Consider the following 17,754-nt stretch of genomic DNA (forward strand, 5'->3'; position numbering starts at 1 on the left):
GCCTCAGTTGTATAATAAGAGTTAAATAACTTTTAGTTTAAGTTTTCCTTCCTTAATTAATTCTCAAGACAATTCTCTTTGCTTCTCCAGCTTAAGATCTTTTCCACCATGGTAACTAATGGCATCTGCTTCATTTCTAAACAAAACAACCACAATCTTCATTCATGTTCATCATTACGTTCTTTCTGTAGGGGATTTTGGGGGATACAGATCAAACCCAGGGCCTGTTTTTTGTTTTTTTTTTTCTTTCTTTCGAGAGAGGGTTTCTGTGTGTAACAGCCCTAGCTGTCCTGGAACTCACTCTGTAGACCAGGCTGGCCTTAAACTCAGAGATCTGCCTGCCTCTGCCTCCCATGTGCTGGGATTAAAGGCATGTGCCACCACTGCCTGGCTAACCCAGGGCCTTTAACATACTGAAATACTGAAGGTTAAGGTGTATTTAATAATTTATAAATTACAGGATTTGCCTATTTGGGTTTTTTTTTTTAAGTTTGTGTGTGTGTGTGTGTCTATGTATGTAAATGTCATAATACATGTGTGGAAATCAGAGGATAACTTTCAGAAGTCAGTTCTCATCTTCTACCTTGCTAAGGTAGAAACACTTGTTTCTGTGTCCATACATTGTACTCCAGGCTAGCTGGCCCCAAAGCTTCCTCAGGATTCTCCTGCCTCTCTCTCCCATCAGTGTCTTAGGAGTGGTGGAATTACAGGTGAATGACAGTGAACCTGGCATTTTACATGGATTTTGGAACATGAACTCAGATCATGAAACCTTCGTTCATTTTAACTAACAGTGAGTCATTTCCCTGGCATTTACACTTAGCTGTTCTGTAACAGCACAATTCACGTGCAGAGCAAGCACTGTACTCACTGAGCCACCCCACCAGGCCATGAGGATTAAGTCTGATCAGGGCGTACCTATTCAATGGCCCTTTCTTCTGAATAAGCCCAAACCTGGCTACAAATTTCTACTAAAATTTTCTACAAACAACCATTGAAGTAAGTTATAGCTCAACTTTTCACCTTTCCGTTGTATCAAAATTACTTTAACTACTAAAATCCATATAATACAAATCATGAACAAGTAGCCTTCTCTAAGAAAAAACAAGGTCAAAGATTCTACTCAGTGTGATATCTGTTCCAAGAAAAAAACTAGCATGACTATCAATTAAGGTGCAAGAATTCAAAAGATCATGAGTAAAATCCCACTGATAAGCCAAAAGATATGTACAGAAAATGTTTTTTATACAAATAAACTACTTAAGGAGCATGACTGAAGATTAAATATTGTACATTACACACAATAAAGACTAGAAAGTTCAGAATAAGATACCTCTGCAGATGTATTTTTCTCACTGGAGAAGAATATTCTAACCAATTATCAATACTAGTTAAAGACATAACAAAGAGAAGTGTGGGAAGCTGGAGAGATGGCTCAGCAGTTGTGAGCACTGTCTGCTCTTCCAGCGAGTTCAGGCTTGATATCCAGCATCCACATGTTGACTCACAACCACCCCCAACTCTAGTTCCAGGAATCCAAGACCCTCTTCTGACATCCCCAGGTACCATATACATAGTACATATACATACACACAGACAAACCACTCAAACATAAGAAATAAAAAAAATGAACAAGAGGTGATGTCATTAGTGTCTGCATTTGTCATTCCTGTGGTACATGACTTCAGACAATCCCAGAAGGTACACAATCACATTACTTACTGCTTCAACAGAGTTACATTCTCGTCTTGTTTCTAAGTAACGGAGTGCTCTTTTTTCTTCTTCTTTTAATTTAGCATCTGCCTGTCCAGAAGCAAAATAGCAATCATTTTAAGAATATCAGGAGCCTAGCTGAAATTATAAAATGCAATAAATTCTGACTTACATATTTCATGTAATTCTGCACACCATTTTGCTGTAAATATGAGGGTGCCTGTGTTCTATAAAATCTCTCTGTTGAATCCGAGTATGCCTTCTCAAAATTATCCCTGTAGATCTTAAGTTTGTCCTCAGGATTAGAACAAAGGTTAACTAAAACACAGAATATAAAGTTGTTTTAATTATTTGACTATGAAAGATGAGTAACATACTGAGGTATGTTTATGAGGCTAGAAAAGTTCCAAAGATCATAGCACATAGTAGTACAGTAACAAATATTATAGTCATGTGGAATATTATTTTTTAAGAGCCTGCCTTCTAAACTGATGATCAAGAAGCCATCCTCAGAACAGATGGCATTTTAATGGAATCTTCAGGAATAAAAAAGGATTTCCAAAGTCAGGATAAGAAGCATAAAAGCACAAGTGTTCTGACCAAACTGCCTAATAGGATGATAAGGGAAGGACAGTATGGAAAGCCTCAAATGTGAACTTACATGAGATGCCCCTAACAGGATGATAAGGGAAGGACGGGATGGAAAGCCTCAAATGTGAACTTACATGAGATGCCCTAACAGGATGATAAGGGAAGGACGGGATGGAAAGCCTCAAATGTGAACTTACATGAGATGCCCCTAAAAAGGGTAAGAAGTAGAGGACTGATGGGATGGTTCAGATAAAGGCATTTGCTGCGAAGCCTCAGGGCTTGAATCAATCCCTGATACCCACATGGCAGGAAGAACTGACTCCTACAAGTTATTCTCTGACCTATATACATGTCCACACACAAGTAAACAAAAACAAAATAAAATTGGGGAAAAAAATGCTAGGGCTATAGTTCATTAGCAGAGGGAAGGCATAGCATGTATAAGGCACTAGGCTTAATTTCCAGTGTGGAAAAAAAAATTACTTTTAAGAAGATCGTTTCAAAGCCAGGCAGCAATGGTGCACGCTTTTAATCCCAGCACTCAAGAGGCAGAGCCAGGTGGATCTGTGAGTTCAAGGCCAGCATGGTCTACAGAGTGAGATCCAGGACAGGCACCAAAACAGAGAAACCCTGTCTCGAAAAACCAAAAAAAAAAAAAAACCATTTCAAAAGTTAGATGTAGAATTTAAAGAGGTCTAAACCAGTGGCAGATGAAATGAAAAGGAACAATTTCAAAGATAATACTAAATAATATCTAAAGGTCTAACTAAAACATAGCAACAACAGGGAAAAACCATTTAAAAATGACTAAACTATCCTTTACTGAGGATAACTTCATGTGAGATATACTACATTCAGTAAAACAAAGCATTAGGAAGACACTCAGGCAAATTATGCCAGGGAGGCACAATTACTATGAATAACTAAATGTGAGGACACAACCTAGTCTGGAAATCAGGATGGTCTCCATGAGAAAATGAAGAATGAGTCTGAAGGTGAAGTCAGAGGAAAGAAAGTATCTGATTGAACAGGACAGACAATATCATTGTTAGAAGCTGAGAAGGCAGAGAATGTACAGAGAAAAGTTAACTTCTGAAAACATCAACGCAGAACAACGTTATCTTTTATGAGCTATAGGCTGCAATTATACTTCTCTAGCAGTTTAGGGACCTGAAAGTTTTTAGTCAAGAAGTCAATGATGAGGAAATGACAAAATTTAAATTTAGCAGGTTTCTTTGACACAGAGTTATTACCATTTGTGTACTGTTAAAATAAAAAAGTACACAGTACAAGAAGTAGATGTGAAACTGGCAGAACTCTATCTATATCCTAATATTTCTAGGAGGGAAATGTGATGATAAAAGTTGAGGACATACCGTAGGACTCTCGCACTCCTATGACCAGCTGAGAATCAAAGGCTTCACCTAATCTCTCAGCATGCACCAGCTTCATTGCACTATCCTGAAGTCTGTTTTTTATATTTGAAAAAATTGACTCATTCCAGGTATCAAGCATGAGCTGGGAAAGTAAGAAAATATAGCATCATTTTTGGTTATTGACATGTCAAGCATCACACACAAGTTTCAGGACAAATGATAGAAAAGGAAATCCTATTACTAGGTCTTCATTGTTGAATGCTTTAGGAAGTCACTATTTAGCATAACAATAAAGAACTGGGACTGGCATATTGATACACACCTTTAATCTGAACACTCAGAGGCAGAGGCAGGCAGATCTCTGTGAGTTTGAGGGTAGCCTGGTCTACATAGTGATTTTCAGGACAGCCAAGACTACAAAGAAAAACCATCTGAAAAACACAAACTATTGCTTCAGAATGGAATTTGGATTCCAGCTCTAAACTGTGTTTAGAATGCTCACATGCATGCCTGTGCAAACCATCTTAATAAAAATATGTGCACAGCTACCTACTAGCTGTCTATCAAAATTATAGAATAAAGTACACACTAGTAAATAAAGATCGATGCTCCCAGTAACTCTGTCAGACATTTATTAGGAACAGTAAGAACAGTGATAAGAAGGGTGAACAATTCTGTACTTCTCTTCATGTACCTACAACTGCACTATGTAATGCCCACAGTCCTGAAGCAGGAACTACCATGATCTCCTCTTTAGATGTAAGAGCTGGGGGCCCAGTAGGCAGCACTAACACGCTCACATCTGAATATGACAAATATGGTCCAAGAAATGATGCTTATTTTACTTAGTAAGTCTCACAACAAATAAAAAAATGGTTGCCGGGCGGTGGTGGCGCACGCCTTTAATCCCAGCACTCGGGAGGCAGAGCCAGGCGGATCTCTGTGAGTTCGAGGCCAGCCTGGGCTACCAAGTGAGTTCCAGGAGAGGCACAAAGCTACACAGAGAAACCCTGTCTCGAAAAACCAAAAAAAAAAAAAAAAAAAAATGGTAATAATGAAAGAAATAACAACAACCAAAAGAGGATAAGATAATGGGGCTACAAGTTAAATAGCATCTTCCAAGGTTTTTTGCCTTTACAGAGAAAATGTTTCAATTTGCAGCTATTTCTAGCACTGAAAAACTATGTACATCTAATTTTACAGTATACCCATATAAAGCAAATTCTAAGAGTAGGATGGGATGGTAATACCCAGACCACACAATTTTAATGTTGGTCTATTAACAAAACCATCATAGTAAACAGTACTTGAAGTTCAAATGGCAGTTTTCTTCCTTTCATTAAGCCTGAGGATGTAGCTCAGTGGTAGAGCTTATGTAGCGTGTGTGCTCACACAATATACACTCTAGTTCCATTCATTGCTCACCAGTAGGAAAGCAGTTGGGAAATGAGTATGGCAATTAAAAAAAAAAACAATTTAGAGTTGAAAGGAAGCTTGGGACACTCAGGGAAAGTCTTTGTCCATTAAAGTATAGTTAGTTACCAGGCACAGGTTTTAAATTAGAAAACATGCAATATATAAAAATAAGCACAGTACATACTAAGCTTAAACAATCAGCACAAAAAAACTATAAAGATGACAGCTGGTTAGCCACAATTAAACACAAAGTTAGAAGATAATCTAATGAAAGGGTTTTCAAACAGAAAACAAGTAATTAATTCTCAGGAAAACAAAGTACAAAGAAACACAGGAAAAAAGGTACTGAAGATAAAACCAGGAAAAGTTAAAAAGAAAAAGGAAGAACTAAGGAGGTAATGTTTGAAAACAGTTATAGCTTCAGACCACATAAAAGGATGAAAGTTGGAGCACATGAAGGGGCTGGTCCTGCAGACCCAAAGCTGCAAGACCTCCATGACACAGGGCTACAACAGGATAGCCAAGAGGAGCCCCAGTGAGGGCCCAGCATCAATAGTGTAGCAGAGGGGCTGGAGAGATGGCTCAGTGGTTAAGAGCACTGACTGCTCTTCCAGAGGTCCTGAGTTCAATTCCCAGCAACCACATGGTGGCTCACAACCATCTGTAATGAGATCTGATGCCCTCTTCTGGTGTGCAGGCATACATGCTGTATACATAATAAATAAATAAATCTTTAAAAAAAAAAAAAAAAAAAAATAGTGTAGCAGAGACCAGAGGCCTTGACCAGACCAATGACTCCATATATGGATAAAAGGGTTTGTGTGACTGTGTCATACTACAGCTCCCATACGAGATTTCTCCTTTTCTTTTTTTTTTCTCTTAAATTTTATTTTGTTTTATTTTGTAGGAGAGGTACAAGGACAGAGGGTGGATATGAAGGAAGGGGAAATGAGTGGGATCCAGCTGCATGATGTGAAAGACACAAAGAATAAAAAGAAAGTTTAATTTAAAAAAAAAAGAAATGAAATGAAAGTATAGGAAAAGCCTACAAAGAGAGAGAGAGCTGAAGCTAAAATTTATGAAAGAAAATGTCTCATTAAAAATAAATAAGTAAACAATCCTAGCCGGCTGGTGGTAGTGTAGGCCTTTGATCCCAACACTTGGGAGGCAGAGGCAGGAGGATCTCTGCGAGGCCAGCCCTCGAGGTCTATAGGGTGAGCTCCAGGACAGCCAGAGCTGTTACACAGAAAAACCCTGACGGCTCCAGAGAACTATGTGTGAGGAGCAAAGCCTGTGTAAATTACTATGAAGAGCCTTCTTTCTGAAGAAATTTAGGAAAACAATGGGGTAAGAGACATACCTTTCTAACAATACTATCTTCCATATTTGACTTTTTATTGCTTTGTTTGCCCAATAAAGTAACCTCTAGTTGACAAAAAGGTTTTGGTAAAATATCACATTGTGTGAAGAATTTTCGCCATTCAACAATGTATGCCTTTAGCAAAGCTGTGTCATCTTGATGGCTCAGGACACGCTGAAAAACAAAATTGTAACAATTTGAAATAGACAATAGAAATGCCTTGAAGATAATAAAGCAAAGCAATAATTTTAAAATGAGTTATTGTACAAACCATTTAAGAGAAACTAAACACATGTCCTAAATCTTCTGTACATCAACGTTCACAGTCATATTATTCAAAACAATCAAAAAGTAGTAAATCTAATCTGGGCAGTGGTGGCCCACACTTTGAATTAATCCCAGAACTGGGGAGGCAGAAGCAGGCAGACCTGAGTTCATGGCAGCCTGGTCTACAATGCAAGTTCCAAGATGGCAAGGGCTAGCTACACAGAGAAACCCTGTCTCGAAAACTAAAAACAAATTAACAACAACAAAAGTAGTAAATGTTAGGGCCTATTTCTGCTGAAGGATACAGGTACACAACAGAGTAGTACTCAGTCAGAATGGAGCACACTGGTGAAGACCAGTTATAAATGATCACAGTTTACTTAATGCCAAGAACAGACAAATTCAGAGGTAGAAAAGTCATGGTTTACTGGCAAACAAGGTTTGAGAAGAGAGGTACAGGGAGTGACTGCTAGCAGTACTGTGTTTCTTCCTTCAGAGGGTGACAAAATATTCTGGAATTAGTGGCTGATGCTCTATGAATAAACTAAACCTCTCTGCAATATATACTTGAAATGGGGTGTTTGGTTTCTTGTTTCTTCCTCCTTCCTTTTTTAAGGCAGGGTCCCATTATGTATCCTTGGGCTGGCCTGAACTCACTCTGTGGTACAGGTTGACTTCCCACACAAAGAAAAGCCTGCCCCTGCCTCCTGAGTGATGAATTAAAGGTATGTGCTACCACATCCAGTTAAGAGACTGAATCTTGTGACATGCAAATTTTTCTCTTAGAAGGGGCTACAAATGGTGCTGAGGTCATACTTAGAGCCTAAACACAGCAGGGGCAGGTAGATCTCTGAGAGTTCATGGTCAATCTAATCTGTATAATGTATACCAGAATAGCCAGGGCTATGAAGAGACTGTCTCAAAAAAAACAAAACAACTAGTTCCCTCACTGGCCTGGAACTTGCCAAGAAGGCTAGCCTGCCTGGCCAGAGTTCCAGGGATCTACTTGTCTCCACTTCTCCAATGCCGAGATGACAAATAAATGCCACCATGATCAGCTTATTATTATTGCTGTATTATTTGTGTGTAGGGAATGGGTACATACTCCAGCATGCATGTGTGGTTGTGTATGTGTCTGCATACATGAGTGCTGGTGTCCACATAGGTTAGAAACATTGGCTTCCCTGGAGGTAGAGTTACAGCAGTTACGAGTGTTCGATATGGGTGCTGGGCGCCGAACCTGTCCTCTGCAAAAGCAGTGTATGTTCTTAAGCACTGAGCCATCTCTCTAGCACCAGATATAGTTTTTGTTTGTTTGTTTGTTTGTTTTCTTTCTTCTTTTACTCAAAGACAGGGTTTCTCTGTGCAACAGTCTTGGCTGTCCTGGAACTCTTTGTAGACCAGGCTGGCCATGAACTCACTGAGATCCACCTGCCTCTGCCTCCCAAGTGCTAGGATTAAAGGTATAGGCCACCACCACCTGGCTAGATATATAGTTTTTAAAAGCAATCCAAGGGGCTAGGCACAGTGGCGTACACCTTTAATCCTAGCATTAAAGAGGCCGATGCCAGCCTGGTCTACAGAGTGAGTTTGAGAACAGCCAGAGCTACAGTGAGACCCTGTCTTAAAAACAACCAACCAACCAACCAACCAACCAACCAAAAAAAACAAACAAAGAAGCCTAAGGATGGGGGTGTGGCTCACTGATGAGTACATGCTTATTAACTAAGCATCTAAGGCTCTGGAATTGATGCCGAACACCAACAAGTAAAAAAAATGTAAAATAAGGATGGGAACATGCACTACTTACTGCCTGTGCTTGCTTAATAAACTCAAGAATATCTTCTTTTAAAGCCTGATGAATTTTTGATGAGCCTTTCTCATCCCAGAGACAGACTGCATGTACATCCCTGTAAAAGTAAAGCGGGTGGGCAAACATCAGTAATGCAACTGAGACAAAGCATTCATTTTAAGTTCTACATTGGTACAGTTCTACAGTTCCCATGGAAAAATAATAGTGCTAAACCTTTCACAAGAACCAAGCACTCTTTGTAAGCTATCTCAAACAGGTAACTGTTTCTATTATTTCCATTGTTTACTGTTTGCTTTTTTTTTTTTCCCCTTCCCTAGACAGGGTTTCTCTGGGTAGTTCTGGCTGTCCTAGAACTAAGAAAGACCCACCAGCCTCTGCCTCCCAAGCGCTGAGATTAAAGGTGGGTGTGTGCCACCACCACCTAGCTGCTTTCCTTAATTCTCTATTTGTTAGATAAAAATTCATTACAAAAGTATGTCTCTAGGGGCTGGAGAGATGGTTCAGAGGTTAAGAGCACTGGCTGTTCTTCCAGAGGTCCTGAGTTCAATTTCCAGCAACCACATGGTGGCTCACAGCCATCTGTAGTGAGATCTGGTGCCCTCTTCTGGCCTGCAGGCCTACATGCAGGAGGAACACTGTATATATAATAAATCTTTAAAATTTTAAATTTAAAATTAAAAAAAAAAAAAGTACGTCTCTGTCTTCTAATCTCTATCCCCAAAGTTAATTGCTATTAATTTTGATTAGCCCAGAGTGTGGTACATGCCTGTAGTCCCAGCACTGGGAGGCAGAGAGAGGAGGACCAAACCAAGAAAGCTTGCCCAGCCAGCCAATTTAGTTGAACTGGTGAGCTCCAGGTTTAATAAGTAAAGACTTTATTATTTATTCTCTTCTACCTTCTGTTATAATCTTTTTTTTTTTTTTTTTTTTTTTTTCGAGACAGGGTTTCTCTGTGTAGCTTTGCGCCTTTCCTGGAACTCACTTGGTAGCCCAGGCTGGCCTCGAACTCACAGAGATCCGCCTGCCTCTGCCTCCCGAGTGCTGGGATTAAAGGCGTGCGCCACCACCGCCCGGCCATAATCTTTGATATAAAAAGCCAACAGAGGAAGGCAAGGCATCCAAAGTCAATCTTTGGCCTCTGCATACACATACACATGGGATACATGTACACATTTATTAACACACACCCACACACCATTTCTGTGGATCAAACTCAGGTTCTCATGCTTGCACATTAAGCACTGGATATACTTAGTCCTCTCCCTAGTCACTGACTATATTTGATTTTTCCTTATTCTACTATTACTTGGTAATTGATCTGGTATGGTTAAGGATGTACTAATACTCAATATTTTAGGTTTTTGTTTGGTTGGTTGGTTTTGAGACAGGTTTTCTTTGTGTAGCTCTGGGTGTCCTGGAACTTGTTCTATAGACTTGGCTGGCCTCAAACTCTCCAAAGTGCTGGGATTAAATGCATGCACCACCATCATCCAACAATATTTTATGTTTCTTGTAACTTAGTGTCTTTTCCTGTTGCAACATAAACCTATTCAGAGAAGTTTTGAAGTTTGGAGATTTCATCCTGACCGACTCATAAACACACCATGTCTTTTCTAGTTAAGTTGCAAAGCTATCTTTTTCTATTTAAAAAAAAAAATGCTTCTGCTCTTCTCAGTTCTGAATGAATAAAAAAAAAAAAAAACAACCTGAAGTTCATTACTGAATAGGGTACACTGATTTTATACGAGAAAAATAAATACAGCACCTGGAAGACACAAGTTCAAGAGAAAGATCATCACGCCCTGCTTTTCATAGCTACTGCTGAATGCTTCCCCTTAAAGGAAAATGGCCAGAAACTGGAAAAGGAAAACTGCTGTGGTGCTTTCGATTCAGACTACAAGCACACAATCACACCTACTGGCATTGACTGTGAGACAGCTGGGATAAGGCCCATTTCTTTCTGCACTTGCATGCACAACACCTGCAGATAGATTTCCACCTCAGTGGTGACAGGTAAGCAACAGACAGGGACAGCACAGGAACCTGATGTCATTGCCTGCGCTCAATTAGCTGGCTGAACTAACTGGGAAGCCCAAGGTGAGTGGTTCCACAATACTGATAAGCTTTGCTTGCTATAGCCTAACAATTTAAAAATCTTTGTTTACAGTGGTAAAATGTGTCCTCTGGAATTAAATATGCTTGTGTACATGCCCTACCTAACCAAAGACACTAACTACCTCAGCCCTGGAAGGCTTTCAGGCTTGCTTCAACTGTGCCTGAATTAATGCTTCAGGCTCCTACCTTTCCACCCCAGCTCTGGGATTAAATCAGGGTCTGGGTCATGTTAAGCAAATACCACTGAGGTACATCTACAGACCAAAAGTTAGTTGTTTTCTTTTTTTGTTGTTTGAGACAAGGTTTCTCTGTGTAGTTTGGGTGACTGTCCTGGGTCTTGCTCTGTAGATCAGGCTGGCCTCGAACTCGCAGACATCTGCCTAATCTCTGCTGGGATTAAAGGCGTGCACCATAGCTGCCCAGCTCAAAAGTTACTTTTTTAAAAGAAGTGTGAGGGTGAGGACACTGGAGAAATGGTTCAGTGGTTAGGAATACCTGTTACTCTCCCAGGACTTGGTTTCAGTTCTCATCACCCATATAGAGGCTTATAGTTCAAGGGGATCTGACATATTCTACTGGTTTCTTTCTGCAGACACCAGATATGTATACAACGTATCTGCATATATACAGGCAAAACACTCACCCATATTAAATTAAATAAATCTAAAAAGTTCACACAGAAACTGAAGGAGAAAGTCATTTGGTTTTCTAAGGTAAACTCGTGATTGATGGGGTTGTTTTAACTTGCTGCACTGCCTCATGGAGACTAATACTCAATAATTGTGCTCTGAAGACATTTGGCCAAAGGCTGAGCAGTAACAAAGCAGGCCTGAGATTGAATTCCCTAGAAAAATCTGTTGTAAGATTAGCCTTTATCTGAGAACACTTAAATAAAACTTCCTGCCAGTGTGGTGGCTCATGCCTTTAATCACAGCACTTGGGAGGCAGAGGCAGGGGATCTCTGTGAGTTCAAGGCCAGCCTGGTCTACAGAGGGAGTTCCAGGACAGGCTCCAAAGCTACACAGAGGAAACAAACAAAAAACTTCCCGAAATGTTAACACTGGTTCAGTGTACCTAAACTGTTGATATAAACATGATTTATACTGAATACTTACTCTTAACTCTTGGTAACATATCCCATGCTGCCAATCTTGCTGCTGAAGAAATTAAATGTCCCAGGACTAGAGAGATGGCTCAGCAGTAAAGAGCACTTGATGCTCTAGCAGAGGACCTGAGGTCAGTTTCTAGCACCCATTATGATGGCTTACTAACTCCATATCCAAGGGATCTAACACCCTCTTGTGACCTCCACCAGTACCAAGTACACATGTGGTACACACACATACATGCAGCAAAACACTCATACACATAAAAATAATTTTAATGTCCCACGTGAATTCTCTGGAAAAGGAGTCTTGGAAATGTGTGCTTAATCTTCTCCTTAAATCTCCCAACTACATACTACGTGCCTTTCCCTGTTAGGTCAGAGTTGTGAGTTCATAGCAGATCAGGAAACCTGGAGTCTGTCTTGGGAATCTCCAACACAAAGATCACTTAACTCATACTATCCATTTAAGTACAGAAAGACACCAAAATCTGTACGGTTAGCAAATAGAATTACTGGATTACTTACGAAAACAGATCAAACCACTGCTGTTTTGTTACAGATTCCTGGCGTAAAAGCTTCAAAACAATTGGACGCATAAAATCCCACTTGTCTTCAAACTGGAGAGAACCTTTATTCTTTAAAATAAAAGAGATAAAAGATAGTTTAATTTTAAAACAATTTAAAAAATCTCACATTATTTGAAAATATGTAAAATCTTTTATGAGATACCAAGAAAAACAGATATCAAATTTAAAGACAGTTTTCCAGATCAGATTTTTTTTCTTTCATTAAATTTTTTCATTTATTTTACATACCAACCAGTTTCCCCTCCTCTCTTCCAGTTCCCTCCCCTCACCTCCCATCTACCCTTCCCCCATCCACTCCTCCATTCAGAAAGGGGCAGGCCTCCCACGGGAGTCAACAAAGCATGGCATATCAAGTTGAGGCAGGACCAAGCTCCTCCCTGTGTATCAAGGCTGGGTGAAGCATCCCAGCATGGGGAATAGGTTCCCAAAAGCCAGCTCATGCGCCAGGGACAGGTCTTGATCCCACTGCTAGGAGCCCCACAAACAAACCAAGCTACACAGCTGTCATCCACAAGTAGAGGCCAGGACCAGACCAGAGTTCGTATAGGCTTAATCTTACAGCAGAGAATCCAGAAAAGGTAACTATAAACAAACATCTGGGCTGAATTATCGGCTGGAATTATAGGCCCAATCACTGTGCATGAGGCCCTGGCCTCAATCCAAGAGTGGGGGGGAGGAAAGAGACCGCAATACTAAGATTGACTTCACCAAAGTGTACAGTGAAGAATTTGCTCTAAAGAGTCTGGCCTTTCCTCTTGGCTCCTTCTAGTAGATAACCCCCAAACAAATGGAATGTGTACCTAGTATGACCCTGAGAACCTTAGGTCCTGTGTATGGGACAAGCTCACCAATGTGCTTTTGGTAGGGGACATGCCACATCTACATGGTCTTATAAGTAGGGGCTGGGCAAATCTAGAAAGATTAACAATGTCATTTAGAGAGGGGCTTTATGTCAATCTAGAGATTCAAAGTTCCCATGGAAGCAACCATGGGAACTTTGTGAAGACGTTCCACACAAACTTGCCAGGGGTAAGTCAGATAAGCTGCCTTGGGCATTCATTTGTGTATGTTGTCATACACTGACATCAGAAGAGACACATCTGCAGACTACAGGGAGGACAGCAGAAGCTGTGCTTGGGACCTCCTAGACTCTGTCCTATGCTTCTCTCCCTTTAACTGACCTTATGTTACATAACAAATAGCAATGATTATACCGGCTTGCAGTAAATCCTGCGTCTTTCTGGTGTTGGAAATGAGTGGCTAGATAACAGAGAGTGAACCCTCTAATTTTGTAGCTGTTCTAAACTTCACACAAAATAAAGCTGTAAGACTAGAGAGACGGTTCATCAGTTAAGAGCACTTGCTACTCTTGCAGAGACTTGGGTTCAGTTTCCAGTACCTACATGGTGACTCACAATGTCTGACTCTAGTTCCAAGGGATCTGACACCCTCGTCAGGCTTCCAGGGACACCATCCATGAACATGGTGAACATACATGCACATAAAATATTCATGGACATCAGCATTCTTTTAAAAGTGAAAAAAAAAAGAAAGGCTGGGTGTGTTAGCAACTGTCACCAATCCCAACAGTTGAGAAGCAGAACCCTTTTGAGTTAAAGGCCAGCCTGGTCTACATAGTGAGTTCTAGGACATCTACGGCTATACAGACACCCTGTTCAAAATAACAAAACAAATCCAAAGTACAGCTGTCAATGCTGAGTTCAAATTCCCAGCATCCACATAAAAAGCCAGGCATGGCCATGAGCTAGCCAATGATCCCAGTATTGTGGGGTAGCGAAGGGAAGATCACTGGGGCTTGCTGTCCACTAGGTGAGCTCCAGGTTCAGTGAAATACCCTGCACCTCAAGGGAGTAAGGCATAAATAGGACAGGACCTTCAACATCCTACCCTGGCTTCTGCACCCCCACACACATGTACATACACACCACATGCAACACACACACACACACACACACACACACACACACACACACACACACGGATGGGATCCAGGGTCCTTCATGGATACCGAAATCTTTATCTGAGGGCTCAAGTCTCTTAGGTGAAATGACATGGTGCTTTGTGATCTACCATCTTTTTTATGAGACAGGGTTTCTCTGTGTCGCTCTGGTGTCCTCTAACTTGCTCTGTAGACCAGACTGGGCTCGATCTCAGAGATCCACCTGCCGCTCTCTGCCTCCCCAGTGCTGTGATTAAAGGCACACAACCACCACTGCCTGAGAACTTTCACTTTTTAAAACTATCCTTATTATCTTATGTGGGCTCAGGAGTGCCACTGCATGCATTTGGAGGTCAGAGAACAATTGGACAGTAGGTTCACTCCTTCCACCACGTGGGTCACAGAGGATTGATTGAACTCAAGTTACCAGGCTTGACAATAAACGCTTTACTAGTTGACCCATCCTGCCAACTCACACAAATGGTTTTTTTCGAGGATATTGATTACTTTAATCTTTTATTGTAGTTTTTTTTTTTCTACTTGCTGATTTTCATTTTTGAGGTACAGAGGCTTGAACCTAAGGCCTTGCACATGCTAGACAGTGTTATAGGCCTAACCCTTATCACAGGTTCTTTCTATTTATTTTATTTGAAACAGGCACTTTCTGTATAGCGCTGGCTGTCCTGGAACTTTCACTTGCTCTGGCCTCAAACTCAGAGATCCACCTGCCTCTGCCTCACAGGTGCTGGGATTAAAAGACCCAGGTTCAGTTCTCATGGTGCCTCACAACTGTCTCTAACTCCAGTTCCAAGGAATCAAATGCCCTCTTGTGACCTTTGTGAGCACTGCACATTCGTACACATAAAGTAAATTTTTCAAATAAAAATAAAATTTGAAAAAGATATTAAAAAAAAAAAAAACACCCAGAAGACAGCAATGGCTCAGTTGGTAAGTCTCTTATAAAAATGAGGAAACCTGAGGTCAATCTTCCAGAACCCGTGTTTTAATAAAACCAAACAATACACTGATGATAGTGGTGCTTGTGTAATCCCAGTACTGGTTGGTGAAGCAGTGATGGTGTGTCCCTGATTGAGGTTCCCTCTCAGCCAGTCTAGGCTAACTGGCAAATTCTAGCCAAGCGAGAGTCACCATATCAAAGAACAAGGAGACAACCTGAAGTTGACCCCTGGCTTCCACCTTCAAGCATATACATGTGCACCTTCACATGCACACATTCACACATGCAAACACACAGAAAACCCATTCTTCAAAATACAGCTCCAATGCTCTCTTCATAAAATTCTTTAATTATCCCATCAGGAATTTCCTTAATCTGTAAGGCTTGAAGTAACATTTCAGAAATGTCTGCCTTAGATAAAAACCATCAGTACCACCTTCTCTTTGAGTACGATGAACTCCCATAGAGCATGGGCATTATGATTTTTGTATTCTTCATGGTACCTTGCATGTTGTTGTCTAATAAACAACTTTAATAAGGATAAATTCTAGACACTTAGAATTGCTCATTTATATTTTCATTTTCCTTCTTTCCAAATGATAAGAAGCTTGTGCTGAGAACAGCTATGCTTCCTATTTTTAGTTTAATTTCTTTTTAGTTTCTTATTGATAGTCAACTAGGAAGGTCTCAAATGACCGAGCTATGGACAGTATCTAACAAGAAACTGATAGGGTCAGATAGAGATCAGATCAGTACTAAGAGATAAAATAGTAAAATAGAACCTGGTGGTGGTGACACACTCCTTTAATCCCAGCACTCAGGAGGCAGAGGCAGGTGGATCTCTGAGTTGAGGCTAGAATTCATGATCCTCCTGCTTCAGTGACTTTCATATTGGGAATGACCTGCACCCCCAGGCCCAGCTTCAACTGTTTTTGTTTTTCAGAAATGGGGTTCTGTGTTTCGTTTTCTTATAGGAATAGGCACAGTAGCTCAGGTGCTTTAGTTGATTATATATTAATTGTCATCACTGTTTTTAAGCATTTTCACATAATTCATTTGATCATCACAACAGTGCTATGAAAAATGGTACTGATAATTTCAATTTCCTAAAAGAAAAAACTTGAGCAGAGGTTAAGAAATTCAAAGTCATATAGCTCTTAAGAGACAGAAATATTCAGATGGGTGTGGTAGCACATCCCTTTAATCCTACCACTGGGGAGGGATGTGCGAGACAGGCAGATTAGCAGGGCGATGATGGCCCTTGGAGGCAGAGGCAGAGGCAGGCAGATCTCTGAATTCAATGCCACCTTGTTCTACAGAGCTACTTCAAGGACAGCTAAGGCTACACAGAGAAACCCTGTCTTGAAAAACCAAGACACAGAAATTCAGGGAATTTAGGTCCTTGTAAAGGACTCCCCAGGGTGGTGATGCAGGTCTTCAATCTCAGCACGGAGGCAGAAGGATTTGTGAGTTTGAGGCCTGCTGGGTTATACAGCAAGTTCTGGCAAGATGGGGCTAAAGAGACCCAGGTTTTTTGTTTTGAGGTTTTTTTTTTTTTTTTTTTTTTTTGCGGGGGGGGGGATTTTCTATTTCATTGTCATTATTCATCCACACAACCTGAAAACAGTGTTTATACTTCTTCAGGTAATCACTACTCCCATTTCAGTTAGTACGTTTAGGACAGGATTCTTACTAAAAACACAAACACAGATCAAACTCACCCCGAGTCTTCCTAGGTCCTTTCCTAACTTTTTTACAACATCTGCTGCCGCCCACCCCCCCCCCACCTTCCCCGGACCTCTCTTGGTATTTGAAACTTTTCAATGTCTTCTTTGATAAGAAAAACTTTCCTACAACCTAAAACGATGGTAGCACTTCACCGGGTGCCATCTGAGGTCCTATAAGGGTAGTCGAGCTTGGGAGACCGGTCCTCAAGGAACAAAAAAAAAAAGGGTGGAAATACGAAGTCAAGAATGAGAGCTGGAAGGTGTAACATGCAGAAAAGGGAGAAAGGGGGTGGAGTGGGAGACAGTGCTGTCTGACTCGCGTTTCCTGAAGACGGAGTGAGAACAGAAATTAAGGAACTGGGGAGTGTGTGTGTTGGGGGGTGGTGGGGGAGGAGATCCTAGTCATTGAAACCCAGTAGGTAGCATTTTGTTGAGATTTTCCCTATTATGTCTTTGACTCTCGCTTCGGAAGAAACGGACCCCGAGAGTCACAATGGCTGGGTCGGTGAGGGCCCAGCGACCCTGCTCTCACTCGCAGCCTGGGTTGGTCCCTTGTAAGCATCGCTCCGAGCCAGTCCCTCTGTCAGCGGGAGGACCCACGGGAGCCTCCGGAGCCCGAAGCCAGGGCCCGGCGTCGGGGTGCCCGGGGACACTCACCTTCCGGTGGACAACCCTGAACCACTCTCACACCTCGCCGCTCACGCCGAGCCCGGCCCTGCCCCGGGAACGAAACGCGTCGGTCGCGAGCAGAAGCCCGGCGGGA

At 41.2% G+C, this 17,754-nt stretch overlaps 1 protein-coding gene across 2 annotated transcripts in view; it reads right to left on the reverse strand.

Moving 5' to 3' along the window:
- Positions 1 to 17,754, reverse strand: part of Cul5 (cullin 5) — a 46,279-nt gene that overhangs the window by 28,057 nt on the left and 468 nt on the right. Inside the window, exons 1-7 of one of the 2 annotated variants that reach the window (XM_059267898.1) lie at positions 17,649 to 17,738; positions 12,285 to 12,394; positions 8,534 to 8,633; positions 6,457 to 6,630; positions 3,681 to 3,822; positions 1,886 to 2,031; positions 1,723 to 1,803 (exon numbers count right to left, since the gene is read on the reverse strand). In XM_059267898.1, coding sequence (XP_059123881.1) covers positions 1,723 to 1,803; positions 1,886 to 2,031; positions 3,681 to 3,822; positions 6,457 to 6,630; positions 8,534 to 8,633; positions 12,285 to 12,355 — 714 coding nt within the window. In that variant the 5' untranslated portion in view covers positions 12,356 to 12,394; positions 17,649 to 17,738. Of the gene's footprint in view, positions 1 to 1,722; positions 1,804 to 1,885; positions 2,032 to 3,680; positions 3,823 to 6,456; positions 6,631 to 8,533; positions 8,634 to 12,284; positions 12,395 to 17,648; positions 17,739 to 17,754 lie in introns of those variants that run through there. The other variant, XM_059267897.1, reaches the window with a different exon arrangement.

Source organism: Peromyscus eremicus, chromosome 7 (genome assembly GCF_949786415.1).
Source record: "Peromyscus eremicus chromosome 7, PerEre_H2_v1, whole genome shotgun sequence".
NCBI classification, from domain to species: Eukaryota; Metazoa; Chordata; class Mammalia; order Rodentia; family Cricetidae; genus Peromyscus; species Peromyscus eremicus.